This window comes from Lolium perenne, chromosome 5 (genome assembly GCF_019359855.2).
Source record: "Lolium perenne isolate Kyuss_39 chromosome 5, Kyuss_2.0, whole genome shotgun sequence".
In the NCBI taxonomy this organism is placed as follows: domain Eukaryota; kingdom Viridiplantae; phylum Streptophyta; class Magnoliopsida; order Poales; family Poaceae; genus Lolium; species Lolium perenne.
This window is the reverse complement of record NC_067248.2, coordinates 246,953,059-246,968,433: the sequence shown is the minus strand read 5'-3', so window position 1 is coordinate 246,968,433 and position 15,375 is coordinate 246,953,059. Positions and strand designations below refer to the sequence as shown.

At 51.9% G+C, this 15,375-nt stretch overlaps 1 protein-coding gene and 3 pseudogenes across 1 annotated transcript; 1 reads left to right on the top strand and 3 right to left on the bottom strand.

The window, feature by feature from the left end:
• Positions 1 to 541: 541 nt before the first annotated feature.
• On the top strand, positions 542 to 3,709 carry LOC139831795 (pentatricopeptide repeat-containing protein At2g29760, chloroplastic-like; annotated as a pseudogene).
• Positions 3,710 to 4,871: 1,162 nt separating this feature from the next.
• Positions 4,872 to 6,762, bottom strand: LOC127302567 (cytochrome P450 736A117). The gene is made up of 2 exons (XM_051333053.2): positions 5,757 to 6,762; positions 4,872 to 5,659 (listed from the first exon to the last, which is right to left on the bottom strand). Exons 1-2 carry the CDS (start codon positions 6,651 to 6,653, stop codon positions 5,039 to 5,041), a joined length of 1,518 nt encoding a protein of 505 aa, XP_051189013.1. The 5' UTR covers positions 6,654 to 6,762; the 3' UTR covers positions 4,872 to 5,038.
• Positions 6,763 to 8,342: 1,580 nt separating this feature from the next.
• Positions 8,343 to 12,096, bottom strand: LOC139831794 (cytochrome P450 71A1-like; annotated as a pseudogene).
• A 569-nt stretch (positions 12,097 to 12,665) lies between these two features.
• Positions 12,666 to 14,318, bottom strand: LOC127304275 (cytochrome P450 71A1-like; annotated as a pseudogene).
• Between the last annotated feature and the right edge of the window lie 1,057 nt (positions 14,319 to 15,375).

Below are 15,375 nucleotides of genomic sequence, written 5' to 3'. Positions count from 1 at the left end.
AACCGGTGAGAACCAAATAAAATCATCTATCGAGGTTTCTATTTTTTTTGAAACAAAACATAGTATGTTGCCAAAGTGGTGTTCTATAAACATGAAAGATTTGAAGTTCAAAATAAAAATCCGTTCATTTGGATGGTACACCAAAACAAAATTTAGTAGTGAATATCGACAAATAGTAGACCACCACTATTCATGCAAAACAAAATTTCTTACCTCCCAAATGAATACGAATTCGATCTTCAAAATTTATGTATTCATACAACAGCACCTTTACAACCTGCTTTTAACTTGTGGAGTTTTTTTTTGGGAACTTGTAGACGTGGCACTCTCTCTTCCTCCTCCTGGTGTGTCATTCTCCCGCCCCCCGCGACCGAAAGGACAACCGCTGCTGTCGGTGGGTTGCCGGCCGCCGGCCGCCGGCTGGCTTGCTGCACCGCACTCCTGCGACGAATCCACGCCTCCATCACGCCCAGCCCGCCTGGTCTTCTACTCCTCTCCTTTCCCCAAGCCCATCTCTCGTCTGTAGTCGCTCAGGGACCAGATGCGCGCCACCCTCTGTGCTCCAGTCCATCTCGCCGGCTGTTCGGTTCCGTGCCGCGACAACTGCAATGTGCCGAGGAGCGCGAGCGAAGGCTTGTGGGCGAATGCGCCGCGCGCCGTCACGCGCCCGCGGCCTGTTCGACGTAATTCCTCGCCGGGGCACCTCGTTGTGGGGCTCCGCCGCGCGAGCGCAAGATGCTCTTGCGGGTGTACGCGGGAATTCTGACACGCGGAACCAGGCCCGGCGCGTGCACGTTCCGCCCTTGCAAGGCGGTGACAGCGCACCAGGGACATTCCAAGTTCGAGCTGGAGCTTACCGTCCGACGTCCGTGTGGATGTAGTGAGGGCTGGTGTCCTGCCAACGACAGTCACCTACAGGCTTACATCACGGCGCTGTCAGGTTTGTGGGAAAGGCAATGACATCCTGCTTCGAATGCAGGTACACAAGTGCATCATGGAGAGTGGGATGCTGCCTGGCCTCAAGGTGGAGAATGCGCTCATTGATATGTACACCAATGTTGCGAGATGGAAACAGCTTGGGAGTTCTCTGAGGGCATGCAGGTGAGGAATGAGGTGTCCTGGACGTCGGTAATCTCTGGGTTTCTTACAGTAGGTCAGATTGATTGAACCATAGTACTGTTTGATCGTTTGCCTGAGAGGAACACTGTTTCATGGACAGCAATTGTTGATGGTTATGTAGAAGCTGGCCAGTTCACAGAGAGGCATTGGAGATTTTAGCAAAGTGATGGAGATGAGTTCACCATGGTGAGCATAGTAGCGCCATGCTCACAGCTTGGTGCTGTGGAGGCAGGGCAATGGGCGAGGATTTGCATGGGATCAAGATGGATACTTTCGTTGGCACCTGGCAATGCATTCATAGAATTGAGCGGGCATCGGACATGTTCAAAGAGATGCACAGTACAGCTAAGTTTAGCTGGACCACAGTTATGCTTGAGCATGTGTGGAATGTCCATGCTGAAGAGGCTATCGATATATTTTACAAGATTCTCAGGGCGTTTGAAGCTCCAGATGGAGTGACATTCTTTGGTGTTCTAACTGGCTGTGTTCATGCTGGCTTGGTTGACAACGGGTGAGAATTCTTTATCAGCATGATTGGGACCTATGGGATTGCTCCTAATGTGATGAAAAATGAATGCATAATCGACCTCCTTGGCCGAGCTAGGAAACTAAGAGCAGCACTTGAAACAACTGGTCAAATTCCCATGAGACCCAACTCTGGTATTCGGGGGGGCCTGCTGGCAGCTTGTAGGGTCCATGGTAACTCAGAGATAGGTGAATTAGCCGCAGAGAATCCCCTTGAATTGGATCCAGAGAAGAGCATGGCTTACATCCTTTTGTCCAACCTCTATGCAAAGTCTAATAGATGGGAAGATGTCCGGTGGCTTCGGCAGGTAATAGTTGAGAAAGGAATCAAGAAAAAACCTGGTTGCAGTCTGATTGAAATGAACGGCTTAATTCACGAATTTGTAGCTGGTGATATATGTCATCCTATGAGCAAAGAAATCTATTCCAAATTGGACAAGGTACTCACTGACTTGAAGGATATTGGGTATGTGCCTGCTGTAACTAAGGTGTTTGTTCAACTCACAGAAGAAGACAAATAGAAAGTTCTTTATTGTTACAGCAAAAAGTTGGCAGTCGCTTTTGCATTACTCGGATTAGAATTTAGTTCGACGATAAGGTTTTTGAAAAACTTGAGGATGTGTTTGGAACTTTGGATTGTCACAATGCAATTAAATTGATCTCCAAGTTGTATATGGGAGAGGTCGTTGTGAGGGACAGACACACTTCCATCATTTTAGACATGGACTCTGTTCTCGTAAGGATTACTGGTAACTCTTTATCCATCGATGATATAAAACAATGGAACATCTGTAGTAAGTCTTGGTGATCACTCAATGGTTAACTATTATTTCTCATTTCAAACGTTGTACATGCTGCTGATTTGTAGTTCTGAGAATGAAAATACAATCAACACAATATTCTCGCACCATTGGAAGCTACACATCTTGGTATAATCCTGTCCGTTGCTGAACGTTTATTGGGGCCGCAGCTTTTATTTATAGAAGGTGAGGTACATGTTATTGTTGCATGTCATTCAGAAATCTGTATTCTTTTTGCTGGTTTTATATTAGTAATTTTTAATTTGCTCATTTGAATAATTTGTTGTTTCTTTCTCAGAGTATTATTTTTTGAGAATTCCGATTCAAAACTTAAATGTTATAAGTAACAAAATGTATTTGATGTCCTTAAGGTTCCTTTACTAATGTGTCATACATGAATTCACTTATGAACTCACTGAGTTATCTTATACTTGGAACCTTTTCCAGATTTGCGTGTACTTCAACAGAGGAAATTCCGCATAGATTGATCTATCTTCTTCCCCAAAGTTGATTATTTCGGTGCAACAGTGTTCTTGCGGAAGTTCTACTGTTTGGTGATTAGGAAAACCAGGTCTTTTTCTATTCAAAGTCTGCAGCTTTCATATGTTTGATCCTGTTGCCATTTGAGCCTGAAATGAACTCAAAACATTGACCTACTTTAAACATAGGGTGTTATAATTACATGCTTGCTTAAAATTTCTGGGTATATCTTGACATTTCTTACGGCATTCATTCCATTTATACGCTTTTATTTTGAAGTTACATTTTTTTTCACCAACATACCATAGGGAGCCCCCTGCGGTTTAATATTTTCAAATTATCCTCATGCCTTTGTCCCATGGTTCTAAATAAATGCATATTATCCCTATAAAATATTCAAAGACTAAACCACATATTTAGCACATTTTTTCGTACCATGAGAATGAAGCTACACATTCAAAACCATGGGTTTCTTCATTAGTTTTGAGTCCGATCCTTTTATTTTCATATAATCAGGATAGGACAACTGTTGTTTGAGGTGATGGTTGAACCTCCTTTTAGGACAGGAGAGGTCCTTGTATTTTCTTGTTTGCCACACCATTAAGTCAGAAGTTTTTTTTTTAGTTTCGTATGTGCTTTATGCTGGTTCCATTTCCTTCTCTTCGGGTTATTCACTTCTAATCACTCGCTCTAACTGTCGGTTTCCATACTGTGTACATTGTATTTCACGTTTTATCCTTTACTGAATCTTAAAAACTCTGATACACAACTTGTTAGAGAGCTAATTTTATGTACTAGGATTCATTGTATTTTCCTTAGTAGTCTAGGGTTTTGGGAGTGATGTTTTGGCACATGGGATCATATGCTCCCTTTATTTTCAAATACATGTTAAACACATTTTAAAATGTCAAAAAAATTTAAACAAAAATTTCGCACATACATCTTCATGTGCTACACGCTCACAAAGTCGTTTCATGAAAAATCGACATGTCATGTGACGTGTGTAAAAAAAGACAAAATTTGGTGCTGAAACAAAGACTTGTCACAAGATAAATTTTCTCTTTTTCTCTTAGACTACAAAAAATATCATTTTTTCGTGAAACTTGACGAACACACATATATTATGGAGATGTACATGTAAAACTTTTTGTCAAAAAAATTCAACACTTGGAAATATGTTTTTATGGTAGAGAGATCATACGCACTTGGGAGCCGAATTGAGTTTCTGGTTTTTGTCTACTTGTACTTGTAACAGAGAGCTAAATATATTGGCTTGAGGCCTGAGAGGTAACAGAACAAGCTGCTCCCCTTATAACATTGAACATTATGTTGACTGCCATGAAACATGCGCAAGTGTTCTCCTCGGCGAAAAGAAGGTAACATGGGCAACAATGGGGGAGACAGATATTGCTGTCATTTATACCATGGCTAATCACTAAAAATCAAGCCACCGCCACTAAACAAACAATCAAGCTTAAGGTGCAACCGCTAGGTCTCTGGGGTCCTGACTTTGATCATGGATCTGTAGGCAAAGAAGCTCATGACACCCTTGATGCTAGAGGCAATTCGAAGTGCACAAGCTTTGATTGGATATCTTCCTGGACTCCTGCAACGAAAATGCATCCAGGAGGATATTCAATCCATGTCGTGCCGTGAAGCTTTGCTCCTAGTTTTGCAGCGCAGAGCCGCTGTGTGCCTTCAGTTGTTCCCTCAGCGTTTGATCAGCGCTTTGCCTGCGAGGCATTGTATACTCCCAGTTTCTATGGTTGAGTAGCTGTAGTTGATCTCTGTAGCTTTCTTTAAAAAGTGGGACTTTGGTTTATTTTTGAAATGAAATGGAACCAGGGATGTATACTCCCTGTGAATCTAAGAAAAAACAGCCATGGCCTCCAAAGCCTAGCAGCTGCCGCGCTTACTGCGGTGTCACAAAATTCTGCAGCGTTTAGCTTGCCGGCCCAATAACACGGGCAATGCTGTCGATGGCGTAAGCACCGGCAGGATTATTACCAGATAGATAGATTCTAAATTTAGATATCACAAGATCGTCTAGATTTAGATTTCTGAATAGTACTATTTCTGCCAGTGGGCAGTAGCACCGCTACTGCTGTGCGCAATTAAGCAAGCGCTCTACACTTGGGGACGAGGCGCAGAGGAGCCAGAGGCGGCGTGGTCAGCCCCGACGCCTCGCTCATGTCCAGATGCGTCCCGACGGGAAGCTCCCAGTCGAAGTGGCGCACGAGGTTAGCGAGCGCGAGCTCCAGCACTGGCATTGCGAAGCTGATGCCGGGGCAGAGCCGCCGGCCTGCGCCGAAGGGGAGGAGCTGGTAGTCGTTTCCTCTCATGTCCACATCCGCTGCGCTGCCGCCGCCCAGGAACCTCTCCGGCTGGAACTCGTCTGCCCTCTCCCCCCACGCGGCTGGGTCCCTCCCGACCGCCCACGCGTTGATGAAGAGCGCTGTCTTTGCCGGGATCTCGTAACCCTGTACAACCGCCGGCGCCGTGGACTCGTGTGGGATGAGGAGCGGTGCCGGCGGGTGAAGCCTGAGCGCCTCCTTCTGCACCGCCTTGAGGTACTCCATGTTGTTAAGATGGTTTTCCTCGATGGCCGGGCTGTCGCCGGTGACTCTGGCTATCTCTTCCTGCAGCTTGGCCATTGCCCGATGGTTCCCGACAAGCTCCACCATGGCCCATTCCAGCGTGACCGAGGATGTCTCTGTTCCGGCGGCGATCATATCCTGCACACGCGCGAAATCAACACAGAGCAGAAGGTTAGTTCAAATTTCTTGAGAAATCTTGGTGGAATTGCTCGGATGTGATTGAGGATCTGATCACCTTGACGATGCTTTTGATGTAATCGTCGGTGAGCTCGAATCCGGCGGCTCCTTCTTCTCTCAGCCGCAGCAAGACGTCCAGGAAGTCCTCCTCCCTCGGGCCACCGTCTCCCTTCTCCATGTGCTCGGCAACTATCTCCGACAGGAACTCGTCCCACGCCTCAACCTCACCGTCGAGCTTCTTCTCGAACCCCGTCGCCCACCTCACCACCTTCGCCGCCGCTTGCGGCATCACGTCCTCCGCCTGGAGGCCCGACATGAACGCCGCGGAGTTCCCCAAGAGCCGCTTAATCCTCTCCGCCGTGGCACCCGCGGCGCCGGTGGTGGCGCGGGTGACCACCGCGTTGCTGTACTCGTAGAGGAGCTCCCTCAGCTCCACGGCGCCATCCCCAGATGCTGCCGCCATCTCGCGGCGGATCCCGGCAACGAGGGCGGCCGCCTCGGCGGCGCGCACGGGGGCGAAGGAATCGGCGCGGCGCGGGGAGAGGAGGTGGATGACGGCCATCTTCTTGCTGCGGCGCCAGGCATCGCCGTGGGGCGCGAAGGATATGCTGTTGCAGCCGTAAGTGAGCTTGCTCACCGCCGCGCTGGGCATGCGGGAGGCGAAGGCGAGGTCGTGGTTCCTGTACAGGTCCGCAGCCGCCGCGGCCGTGGACACCACCAGCGTGCGCCTGCGCCCGAGCTGCAGTAACAGGAGGCCGCCGTCGGTGCCGTACCGAGCGTGCAGCTCGCGCAGGGAGCGGTGCGGGAGGCGGCCCAGGAGGTGGAGGTGGCCGAGCAGCGGCAGCCGAGGAGGCGAGGGCGGGAGCTTGCGGTTGCTGGCTCGAGCTTTTTTGATGACATAGCAGAAGACGAGGAGAACGGCGGTAAGGAGGACGGCGACGGCGTACGGAGACATCCTCCCGGCCTCCACCGGCCGGGAAAATGTGTTGTCCGATCAACCTCAGCTCGGTGATAATAGTCAGAACTGGAATTGTCCTGGCACCGTGTGGCGCTGTGAGGTTGAGGAGCAGCCACGGCAGCGTATTTTGTCTCCTCAGATCACTCCATTTTATCACTTGTGATTTCGTCCACGTGATAGTGTCAAACAAGCCAACCAGTGGCGGCTGTATAGAGCAAAATGGATTGGTTCAGATCTATCTTAATCATCATATTTTTTAAAAAGGAAGTCTTTCTATTTCTACTTTCTATTGAATCAAATAAAACTTAAGTTTGGATCTGAAATAACTTATGCTGTGTTTGGATGCACAGAATTTGCCCGTGGAATTGAATTGGACTAAAATTCCAAATCTGAGATGGAAAGGAAATGGTCTCCATTTCAATTCTGTTGTTTGGGTGTACATGATATTTGGTGTTGGAATAAAAAATTGGCACCAATTCTAATTTCTTGTTTGGATGCGCAATCATGGAATCGAATCGGAGAGAGGCAGGGAGGGCAAGAAGAGGCCTACCGTCGTCGTCCCCTACCGCCGTTGTTCCCCTATCGACCACCGTCGTCGTTCCCCTACCGCCGCCGTTACCCTACCGGCCAGGGAGAGGGCATCGCCCGCCACCATTCCCTGCCTGCCGCCGTTCCCCTACTGGCCAGGGGGAGGCCGCCGCCCGCCGCCCCACCCCTACTGGCCAGGGGGAGGCCGCCGCCCGCCGCCCCACCCCTACTGGCCAAGGAGAGGCCACCGCCCGCCGCCTGTCGTTCCCCTCCCAACCGCCGCCGTTCTAGGGTTAGGGGGGGTCGCTGAGGACGACCAGAGCCGGAGAGGAGGGCGCAGATTGGGAGAGGAGAGAATAGTTGGGGAGAGGACGACGCAGATTGGGTGGCTTACCGGAGCCGGAGACGCCGCCGCCGCCGGGAACGCCCGCATCGCTGGCCGGCGGAGGAGGCCGAGCTCCCGACGCCCTCGCATCCTCGATGTGTCACGCGTTGACGAAGGGGTACATACGAGTTGCGATTCCACACCTTTCCGAGGTACCGAGCTCGGAAAGTTTGCAAGTGAAACGGTACGCGCGCGGGGTGGCTCGGAATTGGCCCAAAGTTTCCAGGCCTCAATTCTATGGCGATCCAAACAGTCGAATTGGGCCAATTGGCTCCAAATTCCAATTCCATGGCCAAATTCTGTGCATCCAAACACAGCAGCAAGAAAGGTAGACACTGTCAATCCTTAAATATTAGTGAAAACACGCTTTCCTGCTGGGAAAGGAGCTTATATTCATGAATGCTATGTATCTAGATCATCAAACATGCATTATGACAGACCACGACCAAGCAATGATGGGTGTTATTATAGATGTGGTGCTTCTCGGGTTAGTGCACTGTTGTTTCCTGTGGCATGTGCTTCGGATAGCAAAGGATAAACTTGGAACAATATTTCGTACACACAGGGGTTTGAGAATGAGTTTTTTTACTGTATATATGGATTAGATATAGTACTAGAAGAATTTGAGAATATGTGGTAAGCCTTTTTTGGGAGATAGCCAAGACCTTATTACAATGTGTAGATGTAGGGATACTTGTAGCATATAATCCATCATTATCCGGTACTCCTTATGAATCTGGAAGCTTAGATCAAATAGGGAGCAGCCCCCTAGGCACTACCTAAACAAGTGTCTTGCACTTGGGGAGGAGGCGCAGCGGAGCTAGCGGCGGAGTGGTCAGCCCCGGCGCCTCGCTCATGTCTAGACGTGTCCCGATGGGGAGCTCCCAATCGAAGTGGCCGACGAGGCTGGCGAGCGCGATCTCCAGCGCCGGAAGCGCGAAGCTGATGGCGGGGCAGACCCGTCGACCGGCGCCGAAAGGGAGGAGCTGGTAGTCGTTCCCCCGCAGGTCGATGCTCGCCACGCCACCGCCGTCGAGGAACCGCTCCGGTTGGAACTCCTTTGCCGCGTCGCCCCACGCCGCCGGGTCCCGCCCGATCGCCCACGCGTTGATGAAGAGCGCGGTCTTGGCCGGGATTTCGTATCCCTGGACGACGGCGGCGGCCGTCGACTCGTGCGGGACGAGGAGCGGCGCCGGCGGGTGGAGCCGGAGCGACTCCTTGAGCACTGCCTTGAGATACTCCATCCTGTGCAGGTCGTCTTCCTCGGTGGTCGGGTTGCCGTTGGAGACTCGTGCTACCTCGTCTGCAGCTTGGCCATTGCCCGCGGGTTTTGGATGAGCTCAGCCATGGCCCATTCCAGCGTGATAGATGTCGTCTCGGTTCAGTAGAAGATCATGTCCTGCGTATGCAAGAAATGGCTTAGCCGTGGAGCAGAGGATCAAAAGGAATAGGAGTAGATAAAATTTGTTGAGAAACTATAATCAAGAGCATTATGAAACTATAATCAAGAGCATTATGCGATTAGTTGATTGATGGCCACCTTGACGAGGCTTTTGATGCTATCGTCGGTGAGCTCTAGTCCGGCGGTTCCTTCTTCTCTCTCAAAGCGACAGACGTCCAAGAAGTCCTCCTCATCTTCCATTGCGCTCGTAGTCACACTTGTTCTCAAGGTGCTTGTGCGATAATCTCGTTCAGAACTGATGCCACGCTTCGAGCTCTGCCGTCGTGTCAAAACAGCCACCGAGTGGCGGTTGGGCCTTTCAGCCTTGAAACATTCGCGTTCCAATAGTCGTCAAATCAAAGGAAAGTAAAAAGAAAAAGAAGAAGAGCAAAGCAGCCCAACTCGGCGTAGTCTTGAAAGCCCGGTGTGAGGTGAGGAGTAGTCCGATTAGATTTCGCGCGTACGCCAAAGGCGAAACGCAGCCCAAGGCACTAGTAGGCGGGCGAATTAGACGCGGACGCACCGTCGCGCCTCTCCTCCCGAAACGCACGCACAACCCCCTTTCCCACCCAACCAAACCCTAACGCACCAGCCCCCGGACAGGCGGCGGCGGCGCACCGGATCCAACGAGCGCCGCGCCGGGCTTGCTCGCCGGCGCGCGCGTGAATCCCTTCCTGCGCGCCTCGCAGCGGCATCGCGCGACTCGTGGAGCCGAACCAGGACGCGGCAGCAGCGACCCATCAGCACCAACGAACGACCCCCAACTTACTTGCCGCCGCCGGTGCTGCTCCTCGTCGCAGCCACGGTTTACCGGCCTCTCACGCGCCCTCGCCGTGGTAACCTCCCCATCCGACCCCCTCCATCGTCCGGTTTCTACTACCTCGGGCTTAATTAATTGACACCATTCCTCCCTAATAACATGCATGGATAGGTCTCCCTCCGCGTCGATTAAATCCGACCGGAGGGAGTACCACTCAAAATATGCAACATTTACTCTTTCTGTCCGCGGGAATAAAATCTCCAGAATATCGGTATGGGTCGTCAAATTTTTGGATGAAGTTGCTGATTAATGTTCCGTTGGTATATGTGCTTAACCATGTCTTAGTTACTTGCTTCTTAGGATTCCCGAAAATTAACTTGCGGCCATTACTAGTCATCCGAGCATGTGCCAATTTGCGGGCACAGTTCCATTCACTACAAAAACACATTGGATGCAAAATTAACTTGCTCTAAAAACATTTCGAGTCTTGTCATGCCTATAATACCGTGTACACCGCAGAAAATATTTGCATACAGTAGTGCTTCTCTCACTTGCGACTCTCTAATTGAGCTTAGTCCGTGCATTTTGCATTAATTCCCTTTCACTATTATTACTTTTGTCCGTAAAAGAATGCAAAATTCTGGAGATAGCCAAGACCTTATTACAATGTGTAGATGTAGGGATACTTGTAGCATATAATCCATCATTATCCGGTACTCCTTATGAATCTGAAGCTTAGATCAAATAGGGAGCAGCGTAGGTTCAAGCACTCGCACCCGTTTCATCCCTAGCCCTAGGCACTACCTAAACAAGTGTCTTGCACTTGGGGAGGAGGCGCAGCGGAGCTAGCGGCGGAGTGGTCAGCCCCGGCGCCTCGCTCATGTCTAGACGTGTCCCGATGGGGAGCTCCCAATCGAAGTGGCCGACGAGGCTGGCGAGCGCGATCTCCCGAGCCGGAAGCGCGAAGGCGATGGCGGCGCAGACCCGTCGACCGGCGCCGAAAGGGAGGAGCTGGTAGTCGTTCCCGCAGGTCGATGCTCGCCACGCCACCGCCGTCGAGGAACCGCTCCGGTTGGAACTCCTTTGCCGCGTCGCCCCACGCCGCCGGGTCCCGCCCGATCGCCCACGCGTTGATGAAGAGCGCGGTCTTGGCCGGGATTTCGTATCCCTCGGACGACGGCGGCGGCCGTCGACTCGTGCGGGACGAGGAGCGGCGCCGGCGGGTGGAGCCGGAGCGACTCCTTGAGCACCGCCTTGAGATACTCCATCCCGTGCGTGTCGTCTTCCTCGGTGGTCGGGTTGCCGTTGGAGACTCGTGCTACCTCGTCCTGCAGCTTGGCCATTGCCCGCGGGTTTTGGATGAGCTCAGCCATGGCCCATTCCAGCGTGATAGATGTCGTCTCGGTTCCAGCGAAGATCATGTCCTGCGTATGCAAGAAATGGCTTAGCCGTGGAGCAGAGGATCAAAAGGAATAGGAGTAGATAAAATTTGTTGAGAAACTATAATCAAGAGCATTATGAAACTATAATCAAGAGCATTATGCGATTAGTTGATTGATGGCCACCTTGACGAGGCTTTTGATGCTATCGTCGGTGAGCTCTAGTCCGGCAGTTCCTTCTTCTCTCAGGAGCAGCAGACGTCCAAGAAGTCCTCCTCATCTTCCATTGCGCTCGTAGTCACACTTGTTCTCAAGGTGCCGTGCGATAATCTCGTTCAGAACTGATGCCACGCTTCGAGCCTGCCGTCGTGTCAAAACAGCCACCGAGTGGCGGTTGGGCCTTTCAGCCTTGAAACATTCGCGTTCCAATAGTCGTCAAATCAAAGGAAAGTAAAAAAGAAAAAGAAGAAGAGCAAAGCAGCCCAACTCGGCGTAGTCTTGAAAGCCCGCTGTGAGGTGAGGAGTAGTCCAGTTAGATTTCGCGCGTCTGCCAAAGGCGAAACGCAGCCCAAGGCACTAGTAGGCGGGCGAATTAGACGCGGACGCACGGTCGCGCCTCTCCTCCCGAAACGCACGCACAACCCCCTTTCCCACCCACCCACACCCTAACGCACCAGCCCCCGACAGGCGGCGGCGGCGCACCAGATCCAACGGCGCCGCGCCGGGCTTGCTCGCCGGCGCGCGCGTGAATCCCTTCCCTGCGCGCCTCGCAGCGGCGTCGCGCGACTCGTGGAGCCGAACCGTAATGCGGCAGCGACCCATCAGCACCAACGAACGACCCCCAACTTACTTGCCGCCGCCGCCGGTGCTGCTCCTCGTCGCAGCCACGGTTTACCGCCCTCTCACGCGCCCTCGCCGTGGTAACCTCCCCATCTGACCCCCTCCATCGTCCGGTTTCTACTACCTCGGGCTTAATCCATTGCCACCATTCCTCCCTACTCACATGCATGGATAGGTCTCCCTCCGCGTCGATTAAATCCGACCGGAGGGACTACCACGCAAAAGACGCAACATTTACTCGTTCCTGGCCCGCGGGAATAAAATCTCCGTAATATCGGTATGGGTCGTCAAATTTTTGGATGAAGTTGCTGATTAATGTTCCGTTGGTATATGTGCTTAACCATGTCTTAGTTACTTGCTTCTTAGGATTCCCGAAAATTAACTTGCGGCCATTACTAGTCATCGAGCATGTGCCAATTTGCGGGCACGAGGTTCCATTCACTACAAAAACACATTGGATGCAAAATTAACTTGCTCTAAAAACATTTCGAGTCTTGTCATGCCTATAATACCGTGTACACCTGCAAAATATTTGCATACAGTAGTGCTTCTCTCACTTGCAGCTCTCTAATTGAGCTTAGTCCGTGCATTTTGCATTAATTCCCTTTCAGCTATTATTACTTTTGTCCGTAAAAGAATGCAAAATTCTGGAGATAGCCAAGACCTTATTACAATGTGTAGATGTAGGGATACTTGTAGCATATAATCCATCATTATCCGGTACTCCTTATGAATCTGGAAGCTTAGATCAAATAGGGAGCAGCGTAGGTTCAAGCACTCGCACCCGTTTCATCCCTAGCCCTAGGCACTACCTAAACAAGTGTCTTGCACTTGGGGAGGAGGCGCAGCGGAGCTAGCGGCGGAGTGGTCAGCCCCGGCGCCTCGCTCATGTCTAGACGTGTCCCGATGGGGAGCTCCCAATCGAAGTGGCCGATGAGGCCGGCGGCGAGCGCGATCTCCGCCGGAAGCGCGGTCGATGGCGGGGCAGACCCGTCGACCGGCGCCGAAAGGGAGGAGCTGGTAGTCGTTCCCCCGCAGGTCGATGCTCGCCACGCCACCGCCGTCGAGGAACCGCTCCGGTTGGAACTCCTTTGCCGCGTTGCCCCACGCCGCCGGGTCCCGCTCGATCGCCCACGCGTTGATGAAGAGCGCGGTCTTGGCCGGGATTTCGTATCCCTGGACGAAGGCGGCGGCCGTCGACTCGTGCGGGACGAGGAGCGGCGCCGGCGGGTGGAGCCGGAGCGACTCCTTGAGCACTGCCTTGAGATACTCCATCCCGTGCGTGTCGTCTTCCTCGGTGGTCGGGTTGCCGTTGGAGACTCGTGCTACCTCGTCCTGCAGCTTGGCCATTGCCCGCGGGTTTTGGATGAGCTCAGCCATGGCCCATTCCAGCGTGATAGATGTCGTCTTGGTTCCAGCGAAGATCATGTCCTGCGTATGCAAGAAATGGCTTAGCCGTGGAGCAGAGGATCAAAAGGAATAGGAGTAGATAAAATTTGTTGAGAAACTATAATCAAGAGCATTATGAAACTATAATCAAGAGCATTATGCGATTAGTTGATTGATGGCCACCTTGACGAGGCTTTTGATGCTATCGGCGGTGAGCTGTAGTCCCGCGGTTCCTTCTTCTCTCAAAGCGCAGCAGACGTCCAAGAAGTCCTCCTCATCTTCCATTGCGCTGTAGTCACACTTGTTCTCAAGGTGCTGTGCGATAATCTCGTTCGAGAACCGATGCCACGCTTCGAGCCTGCCGTCGTGTCAAAACAGCCACCGAGTGGCGGTTGGGCCTTTCAGCCTTGAAACATTCGCGTTCCAATAGTCGTCAAATCAAAGGAAAGTAAAAAAGAAAAAGAAGAAGAGCAAAGCAGCCCAACTCGGCGTAGTCTTGAAAGCCCGCTGTGAGGTGAGGAGTAGTCCAGTTAGATTTCGCGCGTCTGCCAAAGGCGAAACGCAGCCCAAGGCACTAGTAGGCGGGCGAATTAGACGCGGACGCACTGTCGCGCCTCTCCTCCCGAAACGCACGCACAACCCCCTTTCCCACCCAACCAAACCCTAACGCACCAGCCCTGCACAGCGGCGGCGGCGCACTGGATCCAACGGCGCCGCGCCGGCTTGCTCGCCGGCGCGCGTGAATCCCTTCCCCGCGCGCCTCGCAGCGGCGTCGCGCGACTCGTGGAGCCGAACCAGACGCGGCAGCAGCGACCCATCAGCACCAACGAACGACCCCCAACTTACTTGCCGCCGCCGGTGCTGCTCCTCGTCGCAGCCACGCTTACCGCCCTCTCACGCGCCCTCGCCGTGGTAACCTCCCCATCTCGACCCCCTCCATCGTCCGGTTTCTACTACCTCTGGGCTTAATTAATTGACACCATTCCTCCCTAATAACATGCATGGATAGGTCTCCCTCCGCGTCGATTAAATCCGACCGGAGGAGTACCACTCAAAATATGCAACATTTACTCTTTCCTGTCCCGCGGGAATAAAATCTCCGTAATATCAGTATGGGTCGTCAAATTTTTGGATGAAGTTGCTGATTAATGTTCCGTTGGTATATGTGCTTAACCATGTCTTAGTTACTTGCTTCTTAGGATTCCCGAAAATTAACTTGCGGCCATTACTAGTCATCCGAGCATGTGCCAATTTGCGGGCACAGTTCCATTCACTACATAAACACATTGGATGCAAAATTAACTTGCTCTAAAAACATTTCGAGTCTTGTCATGCCTATAATACCGTGTACACCGCAGAAAATATTTGCATACGGAGTGCTTCTCTCACTTGCAGCTCTCTAATTGAGCTTAGTCCGTGCATTTTGCATTAATTCCCTTTCAGCTATTATTACTTTTGTCCGTAAAAGAATGCAAAATTCTGGAGATAGCCAAGACCGTATTACAATGTGTAGATGTCGGGATACTTGTAGCATATAATCCATCATTATCCGGTACTCCTTATGAATCTGGAAGCTTAGATCAAATAGGGAGCAGCGTAGGTTCAAGCACTCGCACCCGTTTCATCCCTAGCCCTAGGCACTACCTAAACAAGTGTCTTGCACTTGGGGAGGAGGCGCAATGAGCTAGCGGCGGAGTGGTCAGCCCCGGCGCCTCGCTCATGTCTAGACGTGTCCCGATGGGGAGCTCCCAATCGAAGTGGCCGACGAGGCTGGCGAGCGCGATCTCCAGCCGGAAGCGCCGGCGATGGCGGGCGGGGCACCCGTCGACCGGCGCCGAAAGGGAGGAGCCGGTAGTCGTTCCCCCGCAGGTCGATGCTCGCCACGCCACCGCCGTCGAGGAACCGCTCCGGTTGGAACTCCTTTGCCGCGTCGCCCCACGCCGCCGGTCCCGCCCGATCGACCACGCTTTGATGAAGATCGCGGTCTTTTCCGGGAT

Bases quoted from the DNA above. Each gene is read 5' to 3' on its own strand.
- LOC127302567 (XM_051333053.2), bottom strand. From the start codon at position 6,653: ATGTCTCCGTACGCCGTCGCCGTCCTCCTTACCGCCGTTCTCCTCGTC. The intron at 5,660-5,756 runs GTGATCAGATCC...GCGCGTGTGCAG, and splicing joins ACATCAAAAGCATCGTCAAG to GATATGATCGCCGCCGGAAC.